Genomic DNA, 26,497 nt, shown 5'->3' on the forward strand with positions numbered 1-26,497 from the left:
AAAGCAAATCGTTCTCACATTGTTCATTTATCAGCGCAACGCATTACTCCATTTAATACAAATCGTTATATCATAGAATAGGGTTTGTAATCCTGCCCCACATTTTATAGGTCTTAATTTTTGCATCAACACAAAGACAAGCTATAAAAAGAGTACAAGTAATCCCACAAGCTGACACGCCTGTAAGTCCACTGCCAGATACACAGACGTGCTGTACATTCCAAGATGTTATTCAACCGTTTCTGAAAATTAAGGTTAGAACTTTATACACTACAACAGATACGTTCAAAATTCTCATCAATTAAGCATTCATAATATTTTTTCTTAAATGTGGCTTTCGTCACAATACCAAGCAGAACGCAACGGACATCAGAATTATAAAACTGGAAATGGACACGTTTGAATAAATTTAATCTGAACTTTCGTAGCACTTTTATTAACTTCTTACTCAATCTTATTTTTACACAAAAAAAAAGATTGGAATATTACAATTACACTTACTATCATGCTTACACTTTGACACTATTTTAAATGTTCTTTCGCTGTGAACGTTTTCGCGTACAAAATCATGGATTTAATTAAGACGTTTTAATTAAGAAAATAGTGAGTAAGGTTTAATCAGTCGTCTAAGAGACCAAGTGTATAGCAGTGGTTGGCAACATTCTCTTGATACAGAAGTTACGTAATGCATCTCACAAAATTTGACTGCTTCTTTGTGCGTATTCGTTCCTAAGAAACGTAGGTGATTAATATAGCATTTCAAACATTTCCGTTTCCGTCGCATGCTGTAACGGTGTGCCAATTCAGAAAATTCCTTGGAAGTCAGTGAGTGAGGTGGCTCAGTGAATTGTTTCTCATTTTGAAGTTATATTTAGTTCACAGTGAGTTCTTACAAACTCAGCCAACTGATGTAGATATTACAAAATGTATCTGTAATTGTTGCTATTTTATTAAACTTACGTCTCTGTGGAACTTGGTCTCCAACGGGCCCTTTATCCAACCACCAGAAGGCGTAGGAATTTATGGAACAACAGCGGAATGATACTGACTTGTGGAAACGGAAAGACACAGAGAGAAACTTCTCCCAGTTTCGCTTTACCACAGATCCCGCATGGATTAATATGAAACTTAGAGAGGACCTCCGAGCTGAGAGGCCGACAAGTAAGCAAGCATCTGAGCTATGTCACGGCCACAGACGTCCTTACAATTCTCCCTGATTGCCATGAAAACCTGATAAGAGTTGCTAGTAAAATATCGCGTGTAAAGAAGTCATGTGATGATGTGCGCACACTTAATTTGTGTGCTCTGCGGCAAGGTATATCGACTTCTAACTCCATGAAGCAGAATCTTTGATAAGGTAATAGTCGCTCAGCTAGGCGTGAAATTCGCCTTATTTTATGGAACTCCGAGGTATGTTACCGCTTTCAGAAGATCCCTGCAATGGTTTCTGTCCTCAGGCAATCAAGTACTATCTTCAAATTCGCACCCTGTTTCCAAGACCCATTCTCAACTGCTCATTAGTCTAAATGGCCTCTTGCTACAAGTTATCCCACTAAAACTTTGTTAACATTTCTCATGTCTCGGACACATACCACATGCCCTGCCTATCTCAGCCTCTTAATAATATTTGGTGAAGTCTAGGAAATATGAAACTCCTCAATACGCAGGCTTCTTCAACCTTACGTCACTTACTTTCTCTTGCGTCCAAATATTCTCTCAAGGCCCTTGTTCTTAAACACTTTCAATCTCTTTTTTTTTAATTTACAAAGGAAATTAAAACGTCTGTCAAATTATGGGGTAAAATAAGAACACTATATTGAGCATGCATTAAATTGAATTGTTTTAAAAAGTTTTCGCATTTACTCCAAGCTCCTCATGTCCAGAAAGTTTTTGAGTTTATAAGTTGGAATTGTTTCACAATTATTTGAAACAATTTTGCTACGTGTTACGAGTAAAAGGGGCTTATGAACGTTCATTGGCGAAAAATTAAAGAATCTTGCATCACATTACGTTAAGTAAATGTTAAATTCTGAAAACTTGTTTTATGTCATCCTAATACGTGGAGAGTAATAATGTTGTGTAGAAATATTAACCTAGATTTACATTTGCAATTTTTGATTTAAAGATACGTGAATGTTAACGTAATTTACGCCTAAACTGTACATATTTTTAAAGAATGTAAGTTCTGTGTTCAGGGTTAAATGACTCGAAATGAAAGTGTTCAGTATTGTTTAATATATCGTTAGTATCGCAATGCATCAACTTCACCAGAGTGCGGTTCTACGCTAAATAATTTGAAAAAAACAATACCTGCATTGGGATTATGAAATGTATAATATTTTATTCTTGAATGGAAAGTTTCGATTTCATTTACCAGTACAGAATATTTTACTCTGATTGACAAGAAATGTCATTTATTTGTTTATATTGTCCTCGTGGTCAAATATCGTGGATGGAATACTATTAAATCTCCCACAAATTTGAAAAATGTTGTATAATTTTCAGAACATAATATTTAGTATGAACTCCTGTTTAACGAAATAATTCTTTAGTGGTAATTAAATAATTTAATATATCAAAATTTCCAAAGTCATAAATGAAAACCTATTCATACAAATCACAAGCTGCCAGAAAAACTCATTCTCCGAACTCTAACAATAAACAGCTAAACTTTAAATGGTAATCATTCAATATTTTCTTTTATAGTTTCTTTTGTTAACATAGGCGTTGCTTATAGAAGGTTTCCGAGATTTAAGGTTCTCTAGCGTCGACGTTGATTATGATGTTGCAGAAAGTTAACATGATGATTAAATTATAAACGCTGTACAGAATTCTAATTTTATCGGCTATATTAGTTAGGTTAAGAATGAAGAGGAATTGATACCTGTAAAAAAATGTAATGCTCAGTCGCGCAGTTGTGTCTACTACAAAATATTCACATAGAGAAAGAGTTGTAGGCTCTTCGTAGACTTTGTGAGTTGTGTTCTGGGTTATGACACCGTGTAGTCTTGCAGATGGTGTTCAATGATTCGGAGGAAAGTACTGTTTCTATCTTCAGGGTCGAAACTCATGCGCTTTGTATTTATTTTCAGAGATCTAGATTTCAGAGATATTTACATCCGACTGTACTTATTAAGAATATTCCGGAAGTCACCCATCTATGTCTTGTTTTCCCGAGCAGTAGGAACTGTCCCTTCCAAATAAGCATCCGCCGTTGACCCCGAAGCCTCATCACGTGTCTCTGATCTCTGTGCATAGGTGCCACCCACCCACACCGGTCGAGTCCTACGTCCTACGCTTTAAAATCGTTGGAGTAGGGCCACCAAACGAGTAGGCGTAGTGCCAAGAGATCTTTTTGGACCAGAACTTTCTTCTGAAGCGATATTTCTCTAACTCATTCTTCTGTCCCTTTCCCACAAAAACCCGTCTTCTACCCGAACTCCTTCCCACACCTTCCCTCGGAATATCTTCTTAATATATTGTACGAACGTGGCTCAAGTGGCAAGATGTAGGTGCTTCCTCCTGTAAGGTAGGCAGCTACGAGTAATGGTTGCTGCCTACGATTCCAGGAGCACTTTAAAACATTTTCGTCTATGGAAACTTCAACCCAACCGATGCCCTTCGTTTGAAAAATGCGAATTGGATTTTTTTAGGGTGGTAGCTGCTCTTCCCAGCATGGAAATGTAATATGTGGTGCGTGCATCCTGAAGACAGCTTGGAATATATTAAAATTTGTTTCTCTGCGTTCGTTTACGAATTTTACACAGAACAGTTTAGTCCAATAGTGTATGCCAGTAATAAGGATTTTTCAAGGTTTAAGGTACACTTATTTCTATTTAAGAGACAGATGAGTCGTTGGCAACAGGATGTAGTTCTTACATGAATTGTTGAGTGTATTTTTATCCTATATGATTGTTCTTCTGATACTTTGAACATAAACTTAGTTTTCATGGATTAGAGCAACTACATATTTAATTTGTATTAATTACACAACTAGTTATATTTGAAAGATAAAATTCTGTCGAACTATACCTTCGATATTTTATGAAGCAATATATTGATGTGCATTGCTAAATAACCTATGAGGACGGATAAGTCAAGTGCGTTTTTATTAAAGCTTCATGAAATATAAGTTATTTGTTTTACCAATAACTGTATTGAACTGCTGTTAAACTTTTGGTTTACAATAAGGAAAGGGAAGAGTGAACAAAGTAGAAAAACCGAGTGGCATAACCAGAACTAGAAAGGAAGAGACCACTTTAAAGGCGTGGGAGTAGAAGGGAGGGTCAATTAAAGTACATTTGTTGCATTAGGGCGAGAGAGATAGGCTGGATTTAGGTGACTGAGGATAGGAACCAGTGGTGGGCGCTTGTGGAAATTGTAATTAATAATCAGGTCCCAGAAAATTTTAATAAGTTCTTGACTATTTGTACGACTACCAATTCTTAAATTTGGAATTTGCTGCATAAGGCTAGCCAATATGTCGTGGCTCGATGATGGTACTGAAACCACGGTCAGAAGACCGCTTCTTATGTACGAGTGCATTAGGATTACTGTGGGAAACTATTACAACGTAGCCATGGGAGCAACTTAATATTTGAATGCTTGCTGCAAAGTTAACTCTATTTGTTTTTAAAATAAAACAAGGTACGAAACTGGAGAGCAGAAGACACTGCATGTTCCAAAGATAATGGCTTTCCTTACTGCATGCGCTTTTCAACTTTTCTTGTTATAACTGTATTAAAAGGCTGCTGGTGCTGGGAATCAGGTTTTTTTCTAAATGGCAGCACTAGTGTTGTGCCGGAGATCATTTTAATAAATACACTTGACTGCAAGGCGCACCTGCTATCGCAGAATTCGATACCCTCTAGAATCAACGGGGTAGAATTTTTTTTGGCACCGAAGTGCTTGCAAGTGCGTTGTATAGTCTTTTGCATATGTGACTTGGGAAAAGAATTTCCTGTATAGGTACTTTCACGCGTCTCGTGCGTAAGAAGTAAGAGACGGGTAAGTTTAGAGTAATTGCTACAGAATGTATTCACATTATTTAGTGATCTGTATGAATTTAGAGGAACAACGATCTCATTCATGGTCATGTGCGTAGAGAATTTCCTTGTTTTCTGTTAACGACATGTTTTTGTCTGTTTCTTTGGTTACTTAAGTACGGTTAAGTCATATGGCATCGAATAAAAGTTTACAGGTTGATGGAGAACGCAGTTTGTCTCTACGCATTGAGGAAACCCGGATTGATGACATTGCAGTTTTGGAGTGAATGGCAGACTAGAGTTGGGATATATTTCTGGATATTTTAATTCCTCATAGTACCCTTCACTTAATGACTTTTAACACTTGAAAAATATGAATATATTGTGTATGTTTTTAATTTGAAATCTAAGGTCACACTTGACTCCTGCTTTACAAGGCACTCTTAATAATAAATATGAGCATTACAAATGACACAATTTTTAATAGTTTTTTAATTATGAGTTTAATGTTTGTATTTTTTACCTCTGGTTGTGAAGTTGTAAAATCCAAATGAGTGCGCACTCGTCAGTTGTAGTTTTCTCTGCAAACCAGGCTCTGTTGTTCCGATAGAATATTTATGTCTTTGATATATTGTTTATGACGTCAAATTGCTTGCTTCTAAAGCTACGTACTAACACAGTTCGACCTGGTAGGTTGTGGTCAGCATGAAATGTTTATATTGAAAACTGTGTGTGCTGCATCTGATGTAAATGTTAAAATGTCTAATTTATTTAATACTGTACATGTATAAGTTTAGTTAATGTTTGTGTAATATTTTTTATTATTATTTAATTGTATGTATTATCAGTGTTTGCCTGTTAATGGCGTCTTGCTGTTGGCAAACACTTAAATAAATTAATTTAATTGAATATTTATTTCACATATTTATTATACGCAAATTAAATTTGATGATGCACGAGTTCAGGAGGACAAAAATGTACTTGTTTTTAAGGTATTGTCCCAGAAATTGCATGGACATGCAGAGTCAAATCATGGGAAATGTTTGGATAGGTGATAGAGTTACCGACATTTTAACCAGGACTATAACGAATAACAATATTGTACGATAACCAGTAATATAGTATTAATTTACATTAATAATAAATGGAAATAAATCTTTTAGACACGTGTGTAACGCCTACTCTTACTTCTATAGTTACATTTATATTTCAATTACACGTTTATCAGTTAGTCTACGACGAATTTCTCCGTTTTAATTTTAACTGCGATATATATTTTTTTCGTATGTCCTTTTGGTATATGTTGGTGATAAAATATGAATATTTATATAAGCCTAATCGTTTATTCAGATTTTAAGAGCGAGAAATAAATACACATGGAAAAGTTGTGTATATATCACAGCGTGTGGTGAAACCGTCCACGATCGCTTGGGATTCTGGGTCTTCATGCGCGACTGTACCGACTGCGCAGTGAAAGTCCCTGGCTGCAGTGCCAACACCTACTCAAACGGAAAGTAATTGGTATTTTTAACTCGCAATAGAGGTAGGAGTTCTGTAAATACATGTAAAATATTTTGAGCACAGTGACTGCTCCACGAGGTAAGCGGATTGCGGTTTGTTGTTGTGAAAAAAAAATTCTTTACTATAGGGCGGTTGGTATAAAAGTGAGAAGTTCAACTAACCTTCCTCCTACTTTGGCGAAGAACGCCACCACGAAAAACCTAAGTAAATACAATTTCAGGTATGAGATTTGAACTCAGGGCCTTCCAATTACGAAGCAGAAGTATTAACCACCAGAACGTATTATAACAATAGTTTATTAGGCCTAGCCCTAGAATATTATAAATCAAGTTGAATTTAATTTGATAACTATCAACTGCAGCAACATGTACGTAAAAAATAATGAAACTAGATGTGCTACTGATAATATAAAGACCAGCCTGCCATTACTTAATAATTTTCTGATTTTTTTAAAAGTTTGGAATCTTAACATTAAGCAAGTTTCAGTACATTGTCGGTACAAACATACCATCACACTAGACCAACCTAGATGAGACTAGACTGGCTAATGCTTGACTTAGTGATTATTGTGTGGTGTCACCTCGCGATAGTGGATTAATTATCCAGCTGTATTACCAGCCCTGCCCGTAATGTATTACGAATGTACGCTTACCATTCCACTAATTAGATTGTGTCCATTATGCAGTTTCTCTGACAGTGCTCTGAGGCATGCTGGTGTAATTAATCGAAGGAACTCTTTCGTAAAAGGAAGTCTATGACTAAGTGCATCTCGTACATAATGGTATGTCTGCGACTATTTGGATCGAAATCCATTTATGATTCGTTGTTCTCCCAAACCTGGCTGCTGCAGTTACTCTGTCTTACTCTTTAAAGATTTGATTGATGGTCGTGCAGTTCCGAATGCAGCTCATAGCATGTATTTTATAGTAGTTGAATCTATGACTTTGGTCAGCACGAAGTCTTCTTGATGATTTGCATGCTTGCGTTGCTACGTACTAAAAAGTAGTTACTATTCGCCTTGTCTTGTTAGGTTTATTAGCCATTTAAAGTGGTAACTTTATATACCACCTACTTCAACAGTCTGCACCTCTCTGGATTTCGTATTTATCGGTTTCGTCTTGTTCTCAATGCAAACAGTAATTATTTCCTTAAATAAACCATTTTATCTGTGTAATTGTGAAGGTTTTTTTCGATAAGAAGTGAACTATGTAATATTATTTAGACTACTTTAGACTTCATAGCGTTAATTGGTTTCCCCAACACTGTACCGTGGTTTTTCATCGTGTTATACAAATTTCAGGGCCTATTCCATAAATTTCCATACGCGAAGGTGAACAATTATATACTTTATGCAAATGTTTTAATTACAGACACAAAGTGATAGAAGACAGACTACACATATGTGTGTAGGGTTAAACTCTTTCTGTTGTGAAAAGCGTATTATGAAATTGTTTTGTCAGGGTGATCTATTGAAGAACAGTTAAAATGTTCCCAGGTCTTTTAACGAACATATAACTCAAAGATTCTACTCCATTTATTTCCGATTGTCAGGAAAGTAATCCTGAGACAAAGTAAATCACTCACTGAAGTAATACATGTAAATTATTAAATCACGGAGACCTGACGGGAAATGGATTTTACGAGATGTGGATGTCGACAGAGGTTATGTTTGATCTATACTTAGAGTGAACCAGGTCACTTTCTAACACTGAGAATTGGGTGGAGGGCGGACAACTTTTTGGCACTTGGCAGGCGGTGGGATGTGAAAGCATGGCCTATACCTTCAGTCCATATTTCTAAATTTACTCTCGTTTGAAAACAAACTTTTTTTAAAATATCTGACCAACGACTTTCGAACTCTACCCCTCAATAACAAGGTCAAAATAAGGACGCGGAAAAAGACCAAGAAATATTTAGTATATTCCTTGCGTGCATTGGCACATGTATGGATGTTAAGTCTTATTTAAAAGTTGTGTGTTTGATGTTTTATCATAAAGATGATTTTGTTTGCAACAAAATAAGAGTTGCCGATAATTAAAGTCGATTAAATTCTGTTCTAAAACAACAGCAAAAAGTCAGACATGGACAGTATTATAAAGGTCATCATTAGGTATCATAAACCAACAGCATTTTAAAGTACATACACTATATTATTAATTGCATTTTATTAATATTCATTTACGGGTTCAGCAATAGAAGAATTGTGTGTAAGTTTCTCGTTATTCTTATGTATTCCGCTGAACCTAAATAAATTCCTTGATCAATCACAAAATTGTTTAGTTGTTAACTACGTAGTGCGTTTAAAATTAAATAAAGAACCGCCAGTTTCTTCACATGTATCTGTCCGGAAGCAACAGCTTCCAAAATATGTAACCGTTCTGGATTGAATTCGGCGTAGTAGATCCATGCCAAATATATCGATGTTGGTGTTACATGTTGTGACTTCGTGTGAATTTGTAGCCCTGAAAATAGAAACAGCGCGTCTATCTTAAACGTTAATATCTACCTACAGTAAAGAAGACTAAATTCAAGATCTTCACCGGCGTTAGAACCTCAAATATTCTTCGCTAAATTCAGTGGAGCGTTTTTAAGTACGCATATTCAGGTTCACTATGAGGGCCATTTTAGTTTAAGTGTGAATGAAAGTTCGGTGTATGTTTCTAAATAATTTCACAGATTTTAAATTTTAGAGATATAGCACTGTGTTTAATTCATTAATTATAGGAGCCTAAATACATTTTGATTCGTCTGAATGGATTGGAAAATTTGTTGGTATGCTTAAAATATTCCGTGTACGGTTTACACAAAAATTTCATTCTGATCACCTATTTAGAGACAGCTATTAAAGGGTAACAATACTAGTTAAGTATGCGCCGCGGAAAACGTCTTCCAATTTCTAACAATCGCATCGCCATATACCTAATTCCAGCACGATTTTTTGCTCTTAGAAGACAGGCGGGAACGTTGTTCTTAAGTTTTAATTTTCTGGTTTGTGTGACCAAAGATTTGTCCTACTTACTACTGGGTTCTCCTTGTGAGTGAACAATTCTCTGTTATTATTAAAATCGTAGGTCATTATTAGTTTACAAGAGGTCAAATCTGCATGAGAACGCACGACGTTTATATGCAGAAATATATTCTACGATTAGTTTAAACTGAAACTGATACGGAATATTCATATTATGTGATGGATGTTTAGATGAAGGCGTAGGCAAGTATATAGAACCCTGTTACAATCTCTGCAATTTATTACATAGTTGCGCATAATTACGCTGAACAATTAATGTTCTTCCTTTTATGTGTTAATTATGCAATGAACCTGTTAATTCCGATGCATTGTACATACATTAGACCCTGTAGTAGGATAATATAATACCAGTGGTTATAACAACAGTTCTGTCCATTATTGCTCTGTAAAAGGGAGAACATAATTTAGAGATGTTGCTAGATCTGAAACCACTTCGTAATATGATTCACGTCTCAGTGGAGACCTGACTTAAACACGTTGGACGCTGATGTAATATATCGCAAACCGTAAGAAATTTTCCGCACTAGATCGGGACCACTGCAGTGATTCTTATCTAAAATATAAGGTATCTGGTACAGTATCGTCACAAAAGATGGCATGGCTAGACAATAAAATATATATTGGATTCATCTGACTCAGATTAAGAAAAGTGTCGGGCTTCTGTGAACGGGATAATAAACTTGCGCGCTGAATTCAAGTCGGAACATTTCTGAAGTAGCTGAGCGTATATCAGCTTCTCAAAAAGGGCTCTGCTTCATGGAGTCAGTTTCGTAAGGTGGTAATTAGACAGTCCAGCAGAAGGTGTATGTGAAAGCTGGATCACATATTTAAATACAGCTTGTTTAATATTTCATAATTAAAGGGAGTGCCTGAACTTGAGAATAGTTGCTGTAGAGTTATCACTAACAACTTTCATCAAGGCGTTGAATTTAATTCCAGACAGTTTCAGGGGGTTTACAAAATGAATTTCTTGAAATTACTGTTTCAAAGGCCGTTGTTTCTTTGTCAATTAATATATACACCTTACGCCGGACAAAACCTTCGAAAGAATATATTGCGTTCATATATTTTTGCTTTTCAAGGCCTCTACAGTCGAATGCGTTGAATTCAGATAAATGATAACGCAGCGGAGTGATACAACGTAAAGATATATCTACTTAGATGTGAATATAGTACTTTAGGTTTAAATCCGTCGAAGTTTGTAAAGAAAATAGTAAGCAATTCATGAAATCCTGCTTAGATAAACCACGTTGTGCTTGTCTCTAGTTTCTCACACGCTGAAATGCTACATAATTCCTGTCAAAATAGTTTGTCAAGCACACAACAAACACTTGCTGGGGAGAGGATTACTTGATTTACCATACCAGGTCACACGATCATGCATGTGGCTGCAACTACACGACATATCGCTTAAAGGCAGCCACAGAGGAATGAGGAATTGCTGGAGAGGAGAAACACAAATGCAAATTGTAGGCTCAATTCACAGATTAATATTTGTTTTTTTATTTATCATTAACAAACCATCCGTCTTATGACAAGCCTGTAGATTATTATATGTTGTAAATGCTGGAACAGTATCATATCAGCCCAGCTGCTGATTATAACCGTCTATTTTCTAACCCTTCAATGAGGAGAGTTCCGTTACTTCTAATTGACAATAACAAATAATCACAACAAATTTAAATCCAAATTAAATTAATTTTATTTATAATTGTTTATCATTATAAGACATTTTAAAATTCGTGCAACATTCCGGAAATGAAAATGTGTTAGTCAGTCACTCAGTCAATCAATCAATCAATTAATCAATCATTAAATCAACTCTTATTTACATGTGTATTCATGACAGGAATTTTGCAGTCTACAGTTGTAACATAACTATCTCTATTCCTTAATATAATATATTATTCTTTATCGCACAATATATCTACTTGCCTGTTTATTATTTTCCATAATGTACTACTTATTTTATTCTCCTCTTTAAATTAAAATGTGGTTGTACTCTCCAGTAACGAGTAGCTTTATCTCCCACGAAGTACTTCCGAGTGCTGAAGAGTATGATTTGTTTTTGTCAAAGGTCATAATGCTATTCTCCAATGGAATACATATAAGATATCTCATATATATCTCACAGTCTCTAAAAGTAGTATTCGTTGTTTAAAAAAAATCCCCATTTTTTTTTCTTAGTCCATTTTTATTCTGCACGAGCTATTCGCCAGTAAGCAAATGTTCTCGTGCAAATCCCGCGTGTGTTTTGTCCCAGATTTAGGCTCACAAACACGATTTATTTCACTTATCCTGATTGAATTCACAGTCCTTGCACACGTGACATACACTTCCATATCACGCGCACTTACCATAGTGTTTGCTTTTTCTCACGTACACTTCTTGAGAGAGTTTGAATAAAAATACGTAACTATCGAGATGAATTTATTTCCAGCAGTGGTTTAAAACGCGCTGAGAAGTGTCCGTAATCGATTTTCTGTATTTAAAATCGCACAGATTGAAATACAAATAATAACAGACACAACGAATAGCTGATTTATGTAACATCTAGTTGAATCGTAATATTTACGTTCAAAATAGGCAAATTAATGAAGACGAAGATGTTGTTGCACTGCGGTGCAGAAAACAAACAACGACGTTAGTTAACCTGAGTCAATAGTACTGCTTGCCTGAGGACACCCGATAACGACGAGCGACCCCGGGACAAGTAAACACAGCGACAGTACATGCACATTCTGTTTCAGTACCTGCTCACGTGGTCTGGGCTGTCAGTGGCACGGATGCTGAGCTACCATGTGACGTCACACCACCTTCCCCAAAGGACAGGATCAACATGGTCCTGTGGTTCAAAGACTCTACGGGAATCCCGCTGTACAGGTGAGAAATGCAAGCAATGTCTCACATTTCAAATGAACCATCTACCTAGAGAGGCTGGCCTGCAAATTTAATATTTCTGTATCAAAATTAAATGGAATATACAGTGGGTCCACAAAGTCCTTTCGGCAGACACGGTCCAATGCCTTGGCCTCCACGTACACCAGACATAACACCACTGGATTTTTCAGTTTTTCAGAACCCAGAAGGGACTTTGTGGACATACTGTATATAAAGTAGCAAAACTATTAATAACCTCTCTCGCTGAAAGAACTGTTATGTAGTATAACTGCGTTTAATTAAATAGAACACTTTACGAATGAGACCCTCAGATCACAGAACTGCAGGGTAACTCGACCACAAACTAGACAGAGGATGCATGTGTGCCTGCAAGATTAAACTTGCTTAACTACTGAAAAATCACTGTCAATGTACGCTATACACATGTAATATTAAGGCCTCATCTTTGTGTCGATGTTTGTAGATTAATGCTAAACTTATACTGAAATCGGAAATGTCTAGGTCTGTGCTTTTAGAGCTTGGGTAACGTTTCCGCTTTGAAATGGAAAGTGGGAAATATTTTCACGGAAAAAAAATATCAAGAGCTTAACTATGCTGTTGCGAAACAATCCGAGCCAACATTTGAAAGGAGTGGAAACTTTACGTCCCTGTACCAATAAATAAGGGTAGATTCTGTGCATAAATGTACAAGAATAATAACCAACATGGACCCTGTAGACAATATATAGTCCGCTAAATATTCTGCCAATCATATTTTCTTCCCTTTTCGAATAATCGAAAGGCTATAGAAGGTGTGCTCTAAACACCTGTCTTTCCCAGAAGGGGCTTTGTTCTTGTAAACAGTCTTTCTTCCAAAGCACGCCTTAACCTGAAGATAGGAAAGAGACAATTTCCAATAACACGATGCGGTCACCCGAGTTAACGAACACCCGAACGAAGGTAAGGAAGTGTACATGTTAATTCTTCAGAGGCTTAAGTTGGTACAACTGACATGAACAGAGGGCATTTACGCACGCCTAAAAGGATTAATATGATACCGGTAGTTAATAAAGAGTTCTCGGGCTATCAGCCATGTTAGTTGGTGATCAATCGCCGACTTTTCGAGGACCATCTCTGTCATCATTTTCAAGGCTGTTCACTGTGTGGCTACGAGCCACAGAAGACAGAGGTGGTCCTAGAAAGGTCGGCGATTGATAACCGACTAACACGGCTGATAGCCCGAGAAGACTTTATTAATGAAAGCCGCCCTGAAATATTGACATCATATACCGGTAGTTCTTTGAGTTGTGCTTACTTAACAGTGCCAGAGGCGGTGTTTACAAAGAGAAAAACAACAGTCCGACAGTAAGATTGATAGGAATAAACAGTCAATGAAAAAATCGTGTGTACTTTCCGGTTGTTCCCCTGTTGCTATGTTTATTCTTGTCCATTGAGAGTTCTCATCGCGGTGACAGGAATAACACGAGAGAAAGAAGAAGACATGCGTAGGGAATCAGTGAGTCACAGAATAATCAACGCACACGCAAGTTTCGCCCAGAGGAAACCTGTTATGACTATTTTGAACTCGGCAGACTTAATTCTGTGTAAATGGGCCCAATCCTGATCGTGATGGTTGTCAACGTCAGTTCTACTCCATTTTATAAAGCCTGTTTGTAATATATTACTTTTGCAAATTCTTAAGCTTGGTCTTAGCTTCTGATTAATGACGCCCTGCTGATATATATTAAATGTTTTGAACAGTTTGTTGAAATAGTTACTTTCTCAGGAGCCTTTCACTTATTGCTCAATTCTTTCATGGAAAGAGTAGCATCTAATTTCATATAAACCTGTCTAAATGAATCATATTTAATAATTCAGTCTTTATATCACGTAAAACGAAACATTTCCGTATAATAAAGATAAACTGGTTAATGCATTTTCAGGAAAAATAGTTGTTTGCACTTACAATCGCAGAAGACCCGTAAATTCAAATTGTATATTTACCAATTCTTAAAAGCAGGTGGTATGTACAACTACCACTGGACTTCGGGGAGTTAAGCCATGTTTTCTTATATGTAAGTGCGTCGCTACAGCCGTTCAGAGGGGAGACACTTAACTATTTAAGAAGCTGTTAGTAACGCTATCCTGAGGTGAACTGTGTATTTTCTGAGGAGTGTTTTAGCAATTCAAGAAGTATGTAAGCTGCAATTTACTGACAGTCGCTTTGTTCTACACATTAAACTTTGCTTTCTGGTAGCAGGCACTAACTGCCAAGAAAATCCTCCTGGGACCCTATGTTATCCGAGAGCCTTCCAATTATCTGTATTAAATTCAACAAGAATTACATCTGTTCTCTCTCAGGAAGTGAAATTTAATGCAGATAGACTGCACATGATAAATTTTACTAGAATTTTAGTAGAAACGTAGATTTGTTGTTTTGTGTTTCTGAAAACGTAAACCGTACCGAGTTCAGATGCACTAAAATTTGACTAATTTTGCCTTGCGCACTCCTACGTCCGATCAGAGACTTTATAGTCCAAAAGTATTCTCCGCATTCATTTTCACTAGCTGTTCGTAGAGATTTACAATAACTTCTATTTGCGCTACTGGTTCGTAGTAGTCTAGATAATTGACAGACAGTCGCTTTCTAAGAAGGATGTTGATACCGGCTAGGATGTCACAGTAATAATAAAATACTGGAAATTTGTTGTAGCTCGTATTTTGTAAAGGTGAGAACTATTCAGAAAATTGTCTCTGCTACTGAGAGAAGTTATTTTTGTAAACAGATCTGCAGACACTTCATTTAAGTAAAAATACGATATTGCATTGCAGTTGATAATGAACTAGAATATCGCTCTTCACTAATTACAGGAAAATCTGAAGCAGTGCTTAACGACATTTTTATCGAAAACTATAACAATTCAAAACATTAACAATGATTATTTTTGTTGAAAGACAAAAGCTGAGATTCTATAATACGTAAACTTCTGTTATGCTGATGTGGGACGAAGTTTAATGCGACTACAACAATGAAAAAGGGTTCACTGCTGGATGTCGTACTTCTCAGTGGAGTTTCGAGCCTTGTACAGCTAAAGGCTGAGTTGGATTAGGTCAGTGATCCGACGCCAATCGATTTAATTCGTCTGCAGTCCAGTAGGTAACGTGCAATTCTGTCACATGTGCAAAAAAATATTACGATTTATCGTAATTAAGGTATGCAGCACATTTACTAGGCTTTCTGTGCGTCGTTGCGTCATAAATGGTTGGTAATAAAGGGGATATTACGAAATAAATGAAAATTTAAATGGGATGAAGTACTGAAGTCGGTGTCTTGGTGCATTTTAAAAGTAGCATTAATGTATTAGAAGAAAATGTGAACGTTCATCAGGCATTACCAACCTCAGACATCGATTTCCTTTCCATTAAATTTCGAAGCAGTAGGCGCAATATAAATTGTTCAGTGTTAGTCTTTAAGTGCATTACGTGTAGTAGGGGATTATGTGGACCATGAGAATATACACTGACGAATAACAGTGACATGTAGTATGTTGATGCAGTGATATCGCTTCTGATTCACATTCGGGAAGTTTAAGGTTGAAATTCGTTTGAAGAACAGCTTTCGTGATATGTTTCTTTGAATTTGGAATATTATTCTGAGGAAATTTCTATCATTAGAAACTACTTAAGCTCAAGCTGTTGCAACAGCATCGTAAAATAACCAAATAACTAACTATTTGAACCCACATCGAAAAGAGAGTTAACGTATTATAACACAAAATGTAATGTACTCGTTATCGTGGTCAATTAGTCTTACAGTACCTGTTCCAAAATCTCCTCTCGCTTCTCAGCTACATGTCATAATAGAAACGCAAGGGGCAGATACACTGGCGTTTGTTTTGTTGTTAAATTCATTTCTGTGTAAGCTTTTATGATATTTTCCTGACGTTACTATCTAATTATTTCGTCTTCATGTCTTCCTTGTCACTTTGTAATTGCCTTATACATATATTTATCAAAGTAATTCTCGACTTTCTGCTTGTAATTCATATTGTCCTTCCTTTGCTTTAAAGCTATAATAACGACACCGGCTTACTTTTGTGTTTCTTTTAAAAGTTTTTCCACTTGAAATAATATCAACAGAAGAAGGCAGAGCCATTCCAACCACTGTCTTCGACAGTGTAAATTCGTAAAGAAATTCAAATACGCAGTTGAAAACAGTTTCTTTTAGATTACTAAGATCACTGAATCTCGGAGTCAGGAAACTGTGTCATAAGGATCTGGTCTGTTTTCAGAAATCTGTCTGGTCTTTATTTCCTCCTATTTTCCGCAACCTTGAGTGTTTCCCTACAAACCATTTCCACTCCCGCATTCGCACCAGTTTGCCGGCAAACTGCCAAAATACTGAATTGAATTGTGCACCACTGCTAATGATAAAAAATCCCACAAGTCCACCTTCAATAATTTTGGTCAGAACGAACGAGTGCATTGGTCGGCGAGTTGATTTATGCTCTGGCGTCGACCGGGCTAAATATTCCGGTTTGCACTACAGTGAATAGCGCGGGTACGTACCGCGTCGCCGTGGCCGGTGTTCGCTACCCGTTGAGCGCCCTAGTTCCTGTGAAAAAATTAAAACGACAATCGCGCATAGGATGGCGATGCGTCCACACAGAACTACTATCGGTGCAGAACGCTTTTGATGGATGTTGTCAGTTTTCTGGCACCAGATCAAACGGGCGAACGAGAGTGCTGACTATCGGTGTGACCAGGGGTATGGTTTCAGAATATTTTTTTTTCAAGAATATCACATTAAATTTATGGATGAAACTACTCCAATCCGTCCAGGAGTGAAAAACACATATTTCATTCTGCGATAGTACACTCCCTCTAAAAATTACGTAGTCTTTGTTACAGCATAATTGTTTAGCTATGCTCGTTCTCATATAGGTCTCATAAAACACATAATTATGCTCTTAGAACATAATTCTTATTCCTTTTTGAGTGTTATATTCAAATCCATCCAGTGTTACTGTAACAATAACAGCAAATAACGACGTACCTTTTACAATATAAATCAAGAGCTAGGAGATTGGCGGTCCTTGTAGCATATATGGGGAGATGTGTAATATATTTTGGTTAGATTGGATGAAACGAGATCACTCACAGTACCAAAGAGTGGATGATTAGATAATGGTAACATAGATCATACGCATATCGGGTTGCAGGTTGTGGGATAAATTATCTATTATATGACTATTGGGTGCATTGAAAGAGTGGACGTCTGACCGGCTTAGCGAATATAAACTTCTTAATGACGACTGTTCAATAATTGAACAACTCTTTAATGCAGCAGCCTTGCGACAATCAGCAATAATGTGCAACAATTCTGGAAAAATATTGAGTTATCTGAGTTCTTTTAACTTTACAACAAAGGTATATAAAATCATGCATACAAATAAAACTGTTTACACTTTGAAAACGCGAGCGATTATTGGCTTCTCAGGAGAGAGTAAGCTCTATGGAATAAGTAAGACGTTTTGACCAAGTAAGTTCAGTCTTTGGATTAAACAGTTAATTATTCTAAGATGTGATGTTAGAAGCAAAACAACTTTTTTAGACCTAATTTAGTTTTGTGGGTGGACGTTTTTAAAAAACGTAACATGGAGACAGGAAACAAAACATTAACTTAATTTATTCTCTTATCGTCTTATCCTTCCTCTTCTTTACAACCTCCTCATTTTCTTCGTTGTTATATTTTTTTCTTCTTCTCGTCCTCCTCCTTCCCAATCTCCTCCTCCTTTATCTTATTTAAATTCTTCCTGTCATCGTTTACACCTTTTTTTAATTTTCTTTTCCGTCTGCAGATGACAAAGGAAATAAAATAATTTCTCTCTTTTCGTATTCTTTCTCGTCCTTTCAGCCCTGTTCTCCTCTTCCTCTTTTCCTTCTCCTTGTCCATTATCCTGACCCACGCAACTAACAGCTGGGCGTTGATGATTTGGAAATGTCAAACATATTTTAAGACACTCTACTTTGTTCAGACGGTCAGTCGGCGAGTTCTTATGTCAGATAGTAGAGCTGTGCTTTGGTAATTGTGACGGACGTAATAGCAGCCTGTTAAGATTTCCAGCACTTAGGCCTGCTCTTATCCCCCCCCCCCCTCCCCAGTTTCATTACATTCGTTCATCAGTTACGTTGCTCTACGACGTGCCATATCAGCCTGACCATTTTCGTAGCTGTCATCACAGTAGGAATATATTTTCCTCAGCTTTGTACGGCTATTATTTCGCTTTTTATGATAAAATTGCAACTGCTATAAAGGCAAACAATCTATATTAATATATTAGTAATCCTGTATTTGCTGGTTACATGCCAGTAGTCAATAAACGTTAATGTAGATTAACATTTATTTTTTGTTGCTTGAATTTAATTGAATACTGGATTCTCAAAGATGCCTAACCTAACCAGAGGTCAATCTAACTTTGTGTGTGTGTGTGTGTGTGTCAGAAAATAACATGAATCAAATCATGTCACAAAGCTGGTCATACAATTGCATACGTACCGGAGGCAAAGCCTCACCACACATATGTGATAAATGCAGTAATTAATTATGCCAAATCGTTAAAACCGAATGCAGTAAACAAAAAGAACTGTCCTTGCCACATTACTACCAATTTCGTGTCAATACCTCACAATAAATCGTAATTTCATTTACTCTCACAGAAACTCTGACGCTATGATGATTGTAAATCAACCTTCATTCGGCAGGTTATAGAACGCAATGAAACACACAGCGTGTTGTCAGTCTGAATTTGACAACCGCAGAATTATACGACAGTTTTATGATTGTGTATTAATAAATTTCAAGTAGCGACAAAGGTATTGACCAATCTGGACACCGTTCTGGTACACGCAGTACATGGAAGTCCATAATAAAGAGTTCCGGAAAATGCAGGGGCATGTTTGCTATACACGGCGTTTCGGGAATTCGAACTGCTTATTAAATATTATCATACGAGGATTCAGAGTCATGACAAGAAATGTGTTTTGGCAAATTTGCTTCAGACAATGAACAGTGCCCATACTTTTGATATAAATAGTCACAATTAATATAAATAAGTGACTATTTATACTTTTGGTATAAATAGTCACTTATTTATACTAATGTTTAGAGAATCAGTACACAGACTTTAATTTAACAAGATGAACAAAGACTTAAAGAAAGCTGAAGATCGCTGTCTTCTGTGGAGAATATTAGTTTACCGTTGTTCAGCCGTTTGCATAAAAATTGTATTCTGAATATTAGAACAGTCATCCCATTACATCAAAATAATAACAGAAATTATAACGTTATTTATAGTGCAATGTTTTGCAATTACTGCAAATGTCATTTACACAAATTTCGCATCTTTTCATAAACTTCTGGAATGTCCCCATTCGAGTAAGCGAACCCTATGATAACTTTACTATTAGGCCTGCCAGAGATAATCCGTTTTTCAGTTATATTCCCAACTTAATTTATAAAACTCAATTTTGCCTTTTCCGCTGACTAGCTAATTCCATAAAGTTCCACGGATCTGTGGAGTGTATGCAGTTTTCCCTTTTTTCCACAGCTGTTGTGCTGCTGAATAGCATTTATAATTAGTCAATTGCTAACAAGTTTAAAACCGTACATTCGTGCTGTGATCCTACATGGCCAACTGATTTAAGCCTGTGCCGCTAATATACTGTCGTGTGGGATGTGGTGTATATTAGGGGCGAGTACATGCTATTTCATACTCGCGTGAGACATAGAAATGGTGTGTGAGAGTTTCGGATTTATAGGGTGTGATGATGGGCGAACATTTAACACCCAAATGCAGGCACGCTATTTGGATACTGCGTGGCGTATACAGTTCATTATTAATCTCGTCCTCATAGCATTCACTCACTCATTCATTCACACATTTTGCACCCCCTCCGTGATGCGAAAGCAATGGGCTTCTCAATGTTACACTAATCGCAGTCATGGCTGTAATTATGTTTACAGACAATAAACATCTGGTATCATGAGCCATATTGATTAATAGTTTGAAATATAATGGCAGGGCTATAATTTAGGGATGTAAGTAGTGACTACATACTCTAATTACGTTAATAATACTGAATGTGTGTACATAAGTGTATAGTGTTGTATTTTGTGCGAAAACAAAATGGAACAATTAATACTGTATTTAATTTGGCTTAGTTTGTATAATATATTTAATGAAATTGTGGTGCATGTCACTAAAGAATGAAGTTTTTACCTGTTCATGACATTTTCAGTTCATATTCATATATTAGGTTAGGTACCACAAAACCCTCATTCTTTCAAGAAGTTAAAGTGTTTTCTTCTGATTTCACTAACTTGACTGTTGTGCTTTCCGTATTCAGGAGTGGTTCTAAAGCGTTAATATTTAAACACAAGTTTTGTGAATCAAGCGATGAATAGTCTCACATCGCAAGCCTTGTAACTGTACAGCCCAAATCAGCTTGCAAAATGGAGAATCTGAGCTACGTCTACACACGAATGGCAATTCAAACAGCTGTTCTTCCTCAAGTTAGTGAATAATTTATGACTTTAGCTGATATTACGTATAATTTTTGTACACGTTATGTGCAGTATAGAGACACCAATGGGGAGTTGAAAGTTCTTCAACGAGCCGAGAATTCGAAGCTCGTTTTATCGCAGTATGACCTGAGACATTTCTTTTACAGATGTTTAAGTTCAGTATCAATATAAGTACAGCGATTAAAATGTCTGTATATAAAAATCGAGTAACAGCATTGCCTTTAACTTGTTGAGTTGTTGAGAATTTTAACAAGCCTCTGGAAGTAATGTACGTTTCTGTCTTTTGGTTGAAGTAATCTGAAGTATATTATAACAATAAGCGTTTCTTTTTACATACCAACCGATGTCAGAAGTTAAAGCAGATTTTATCCATTCTAATGCCCTCGGGTTATTACCTGTTTCCCGACACCATTCCATTTCTATGCCTCGGTGACTTTCATGCACGTTAAGTAGGAATGAAAATATTTTCATATCGTCAACATTTCAACGCCTGTACTAAAATTACCCTTGTTTGAATCTATATATTTAACTGTCCTCTTTCTTTACACCCTGGTCTGTAAAAATTGTACCCCACGGTATGATATTATTGCTTTCAGTTTTGTAGTAATTTTAGTTTGTTTTGGTGTGTTTACTTTTCACTGTTTTAATGACGACCGTTTTATGTATTGGGATGGTAAATAAAAAAACAATTTTAATGTAAGTCAGGTAGAAATAGAATTGAAACCAAGGATTGCGTATTATCATTGCACCTCATTAGATCTTACAGTAGAGATTGTTACGATGTTTCCTTAGGACGTTGTTTATTTCGTGTTATTTTAAAAATAAATTTATTTTATAATAAGAGACAATTAGCAACGTCTTCCGAATGTATCACAATAGTGTAAGTAGACCGTTGTAAAAAGAATTTAAAATGATCATAGGACAGGGTGCTTATTACATCACACTTTTATTCGCGAACACCATCAGATAATTTATATCCAGATTCGAGTGTTCGAAGCGATACTTCATATGTTCATATTTATTCGCCCCTTTTCGAGGACAAATCAGTTTTTTAGTGTGCCTACACAACGCAATAAAAATATCCATAATTCTGGAATGGATCATAAGGAATTAAAACACTAAATCGTATTACACAAATGTAAACCCTTTACAGCAGAACTACTCTTCAAGTCAGAGTCTGGAGTGAACGCGTTGATCGGTTTTAAACTGAATACGTCTGTACTTACCATGAAACTCAGGGCATGTAATTATACAGAATGTTAGATTCTTGTACATGCAAGTTTGAGTAGCTTGTGGTGATGAAGTGGAAAAACGCAGTAACTTCGCGTACCCTCTCTGGAATACAATTAACAGAATCTTCCCTTTTTTCTACTGAAGGAGTACTGATACTCCGTACCGACACCGCTGCCGGACTTGTCGTACGAAGAGACGCAGAGGCTATTAGAACTAGAACAGTCTCGTGTGAGAGAACATAAGAAGAAGACTTTAATACGAAGGCTGTAATGGCGGACTCCACTTTCATTAGGCTCGTTGGGACAAATGGACCAGACGATGCAGTTTAGTTTGACCCAGGGGAAAGAGATACAGCCATTCGGTGCGGGATTGGTTAGTTACAGTACTCAGCATTCAGAGGTGACATCAAATCGAAGCGTCCACATTTCTAAACAGCCAAAGGACGGAACAGATTCTTTAAATTTCTCTGAGCTATGATCACAACCAGTTTAAATTTATATGACAAGCTGCTGAAATGTGTCGATATTTCTATGCATGTAAATGTAAAATGTTTTTAATAGGTTTAGTCATGCGTGTCGAAAGCAAAGAACATTTAATGTTTTTTGTTACCTAAACACTTGAGGATGTGCGGGACAATGAATTGCTTTCGCCAGTACGTAATCAATTGCAGTTAAAGTTTAAAAAGTATAATATGTGGGACCAGATGAAATATGCAGTGAGAAATTAACGTTGAAGTCAAATTATAAAGACGTACACTATTGTGCTTCACGAGTTTCGATTTCAGAGCGATATATGTTTTATCTGTAAACCTTTCTTAGAAATATAATAGAGACGGTGGTATTATTTTCCAGTTACACGTGTCTGTGTCATGTGACGATAGGACGGACATGTGAAATGAACGGGAAAGGAATACGGTAGACAGGATGGAAGGAGATGAAGGTATGAAAAACATCAACAAATGTAAGAAAGAGAGGGATTGGGAAACGAAATAAGCCATTTATCGTTTATCTTATGATACTGATTCAAACAATCGACGAAACGCGTTCTTGCTGCTGTAATGGCATAACCTTGAAAGTGGGAGATGGCGGGTTTTTAATCTCGACCGGGGTACTGGTTATCTTATCTGAGGTTATTTAATTTTTTCAATATCTTTAGGGAAATGCCAGGATATTAGCTTCAAATAAGCTACAACCTCCTTAAAAGTCTTACCTAATCATCATTAATGTTTGTATTATCATTCCATTCAAGGTTCGGTAACTTCTACAGGTGATACAGCTAAATTATCAACTCTTGGAATGTATGAAGGACATAATTGGGCCTCAAATGGTACGTCATTGTATCTCTGTACCGTCTGTGAATATCGCAGTTGTGCCTGGTTGCGGTTTAAAACGTTACCACAAGATTCCTGTTTCATATACACACAGTCATTAAGAATATCTGTTTGCCTGTACCTTATTCTTTCTCTCATTGTTAGCTCGCATGCTTGTAATTGGAGGCGAAGAGAAGTTCGCTAGAAAGAATGAACGCCCTAGAGGCTGCAAGGAGGACGTGGTAACGTAGAAAAGAGCGTCGCATTCCCTAGCGAAGCGTCGTCTAGTTGCGACGCCTTTCAGTTACACTTCTTCAGTCTTTAGACCCCTTTACATAGCAGAGTCTCTAATTGGGAACTGGGGGTCGACTGCGCCCTTGTGATTGTGTGCGAATACAAGGCAAGGGAATAAAGAGAAATGACGAGCGAAATACCCACACAAGCGAATGAAACATTCACCATTAGCAGAACATGATAAGCAGCCTTGAAACAGAAACTTATAGGTACACAATTTCCAGAACTGTGCCTTTGTTTTATGATGGTTTTCCGATGTATCTTTTGTGCATTCAAATTGTGAGCAACATTACTGGCGTAAAACAACCCACAAGCAGACTGGTTGAATAGAAATTAAGTTGAAATTATAGTTGCTGGAAGTATTGCATTTTAGCATTTTATTGTGCTTTTATCTGAATTAGGGTTTGAGAGAAGAGAAATGTACGGAATTTTGGCGTGAGATAACGGTCTTTGGGAATATATATGGTGGTCTTCTGAGCAATGTACCAACGTTTTTGAGGTACATATTGTCTCCGTATTCAAGGCTTTAGTGAGGATGTTTAGAAAGTGAGTGATTTATGTAGGGTTAGAGGGAGGATCAGGCCAGAAGATTAGCTAAATAGAACCATGGGACAAGGAGGAGGAGTAGAGCAATGGTCAATAGGGCATCAAGAGAAAGGCTAAATAGGATTTGAGGTTTTCACGGCTGTAAGAACTGAGATGACTGTTTCCTGGATTGTAGGGCATTTTAGTCTGGTAGGAGTTTATCAACGCTTCAGAGGTACTTACTGCCTCCGTAATCAGGGCTGTTTTTCAAATTTGTTTCAAAAAATGAGTCACCAAGTCTATATCCATGGTGCGACAGATCAGTTAAGCTGTGGCCACGTACTGCCTGCTCTATATAAGGCTTCCAAAAGTCTCACAGCTACTCACTCAACCCAAAGATGACATCTACAATGTTTGCCGAAATGTTGGACAATGCTCAGCACTCGACGCCGGTCACACCAGGAAACAGAATTTATACATTATATTCTTCTAATTATAGTTTTTCGATATAATTTCGGGCATTATCAATTGAACGAATTGTATCTGACACGATGTTTGCTACAAATGTTACTGATCAACCCTTTAAAGCACATTGATAGTTATATTGGATTCCGAAAGTAAACAGCGATCTTTTCCTAACGAAACACAAACTAACCGATCTTCGTAAAAGGAGACGCGCTGTGTTTTCCCTGACGTAAGAACTGAGTTCTTAAATACAGTTTAAATGAACCTGTTGTTCAAAGCGTAAGGTAGGCCGCACACCGGCATGCGTCAAGACACGATGTCTGCGACGTGACGCAAAGAAAGGAGCACAGTGCAGACGGTTAAAAAATTCCCGGTATTATACGATTATTCGTCCCCGGGCCACTCAAACAAGGATAAGGTTGATAAAGCTTGGCATGCAGTTTCAAAAGAAGTAAACATAGATAAGTAAGATAGGTAAGTGCACTGATTAATTTTATTTTAATGAGCTAATGACTGAATTAACTATTATACACATTGAGCACAAGCTCGTTTCGTACAAGTCTGCTCTCACTCACACATAAAACTGGACGACGTCATGTCATCGACTAGAGAAGATGTGATAAGACGCAGACACGTGCTACTTCGGTGTGCGGATTCGAGTCTGAATCACGAATGAAGCAAGACTGCGTCTTTTGTCTCATGTCTTGATGCTTGTCTTGACGCAGTTGGTGTGCGGCCGCCCTAAGAATGATATTACGAGGCACAAGCAACAATTTTTGTCTGAACCAAATCAAATAGTAACGCTGACATCATACTATCACTTTCGCTGAGAACGAATTTATTTTAGATAAACTACAGCATAAGTTATTTCGTATGAGCTTGCAACTTATCTCTACCTTAGAGAAGTAACTGAGTCCAGTAAGGGCTTTCCTGTTGCAGCAAAGTTTTCGGACAAACTGCCGCTACGTATTCACGCTTCGAAAGCAGCGAGGGTCGAAATTCGCCCCCCCCCCTCCCCAACTTTACTCCTTTCCGCTCTTCTGAACTAAAAATGCAAGTCTCAGTGTAACTTCTGCACCACGTTTCCAAAGTTGGGCTTTATAACATTTATGTCTGTTAAGCAGTTACTGTATGCTTTAATTTTCTCAACCACAAGTTCATAAATCCAAAACAGTGATAACTTCATTCTGAAGCAGCACATGAAACTATTTCGGCATATAAACAAAAAAAAATGTGACATGTTCTGTTTCAATTACGTGTAGTATGCTTAAAAATCTTCAGATGAAAACTGGGGTATTTCTCTGACAACACGTTCGTAAAAGTATCAGTAAATGCAAAGTATTTATATACTCATGGGTAAAGTGTGTGTAGTTCAATAACAATTAGTGCTTTTGTATTCTTTATTATTCTGTTCGTACGATGTTGGAAAACAAACATTGAAGTTAAGTTACGATGGTGGCGACTTTGGCAGAAATAAATGCAAAATATATTGTAGCGCCTATGGTGGGGTCTGTCGAGGACCGTGTGAGGAGCCTGGAGTCAGGTGGTCGGTTTTGGGTTGGTGCGTTTAGCTGAAATTTAGCTTCAGTCGTCGTGAGGATGCTTTCACATTTAACTTACTTTAAAATTAAATTTTATAAAAATTTGTGCTTTCAATGCTGTTTGTAAAG

The 26,497-nt window shown here is 36.9% G+C and overlaps 1 protein-coding gene across 9 annotated transcripts in view; it reads left to right on the forward strand.

Moving 5' to 3' along the window:
* The window catches only part of side (motor axon guidance molcule sidestep), a 199,471-nt gene that overhangs the window by 66,582 nt on the left and 106,392 nt on the right, over positions 1-26,497 (forward strand). For all 9 annotated transcript variants that reach the window (XM_022080161.2, XM_022080162.2, XM_022080160.2 and 6 more), the window contains one exon: positions 12,285-12,417. In XM_022080161.2, coding sequence (XP_021935853.1) covers positions 12,374-12,417 — 44 coding nt within the window. In that variant the 5' untranslated portion in view covers positions 12,285-12,373. The remainder of the gene's footprint in view (positions 1-12,284; positions 12,418-26,497) is intronic.

The sequence above is a fragment of the Zootermopsis nevadensis genome, unplaced genomic scaffold, assembly GCF_977971745.1.
Source record: "Zootermopsis nevadensis isolate Lab colony 2312 unplaced genomic scaffold, Znev_1.0 Znev_ptg000029l, whole genome shotgun sequence".
In the NCBI taxonomy this organism is placed as follows: domain Eukaryota; kingdom Metazoa; phylum Arthropoda; class Insecta; order Blattodea; family Termopsidae; genus Zootermopsis; species Zootermopsis nevadensis.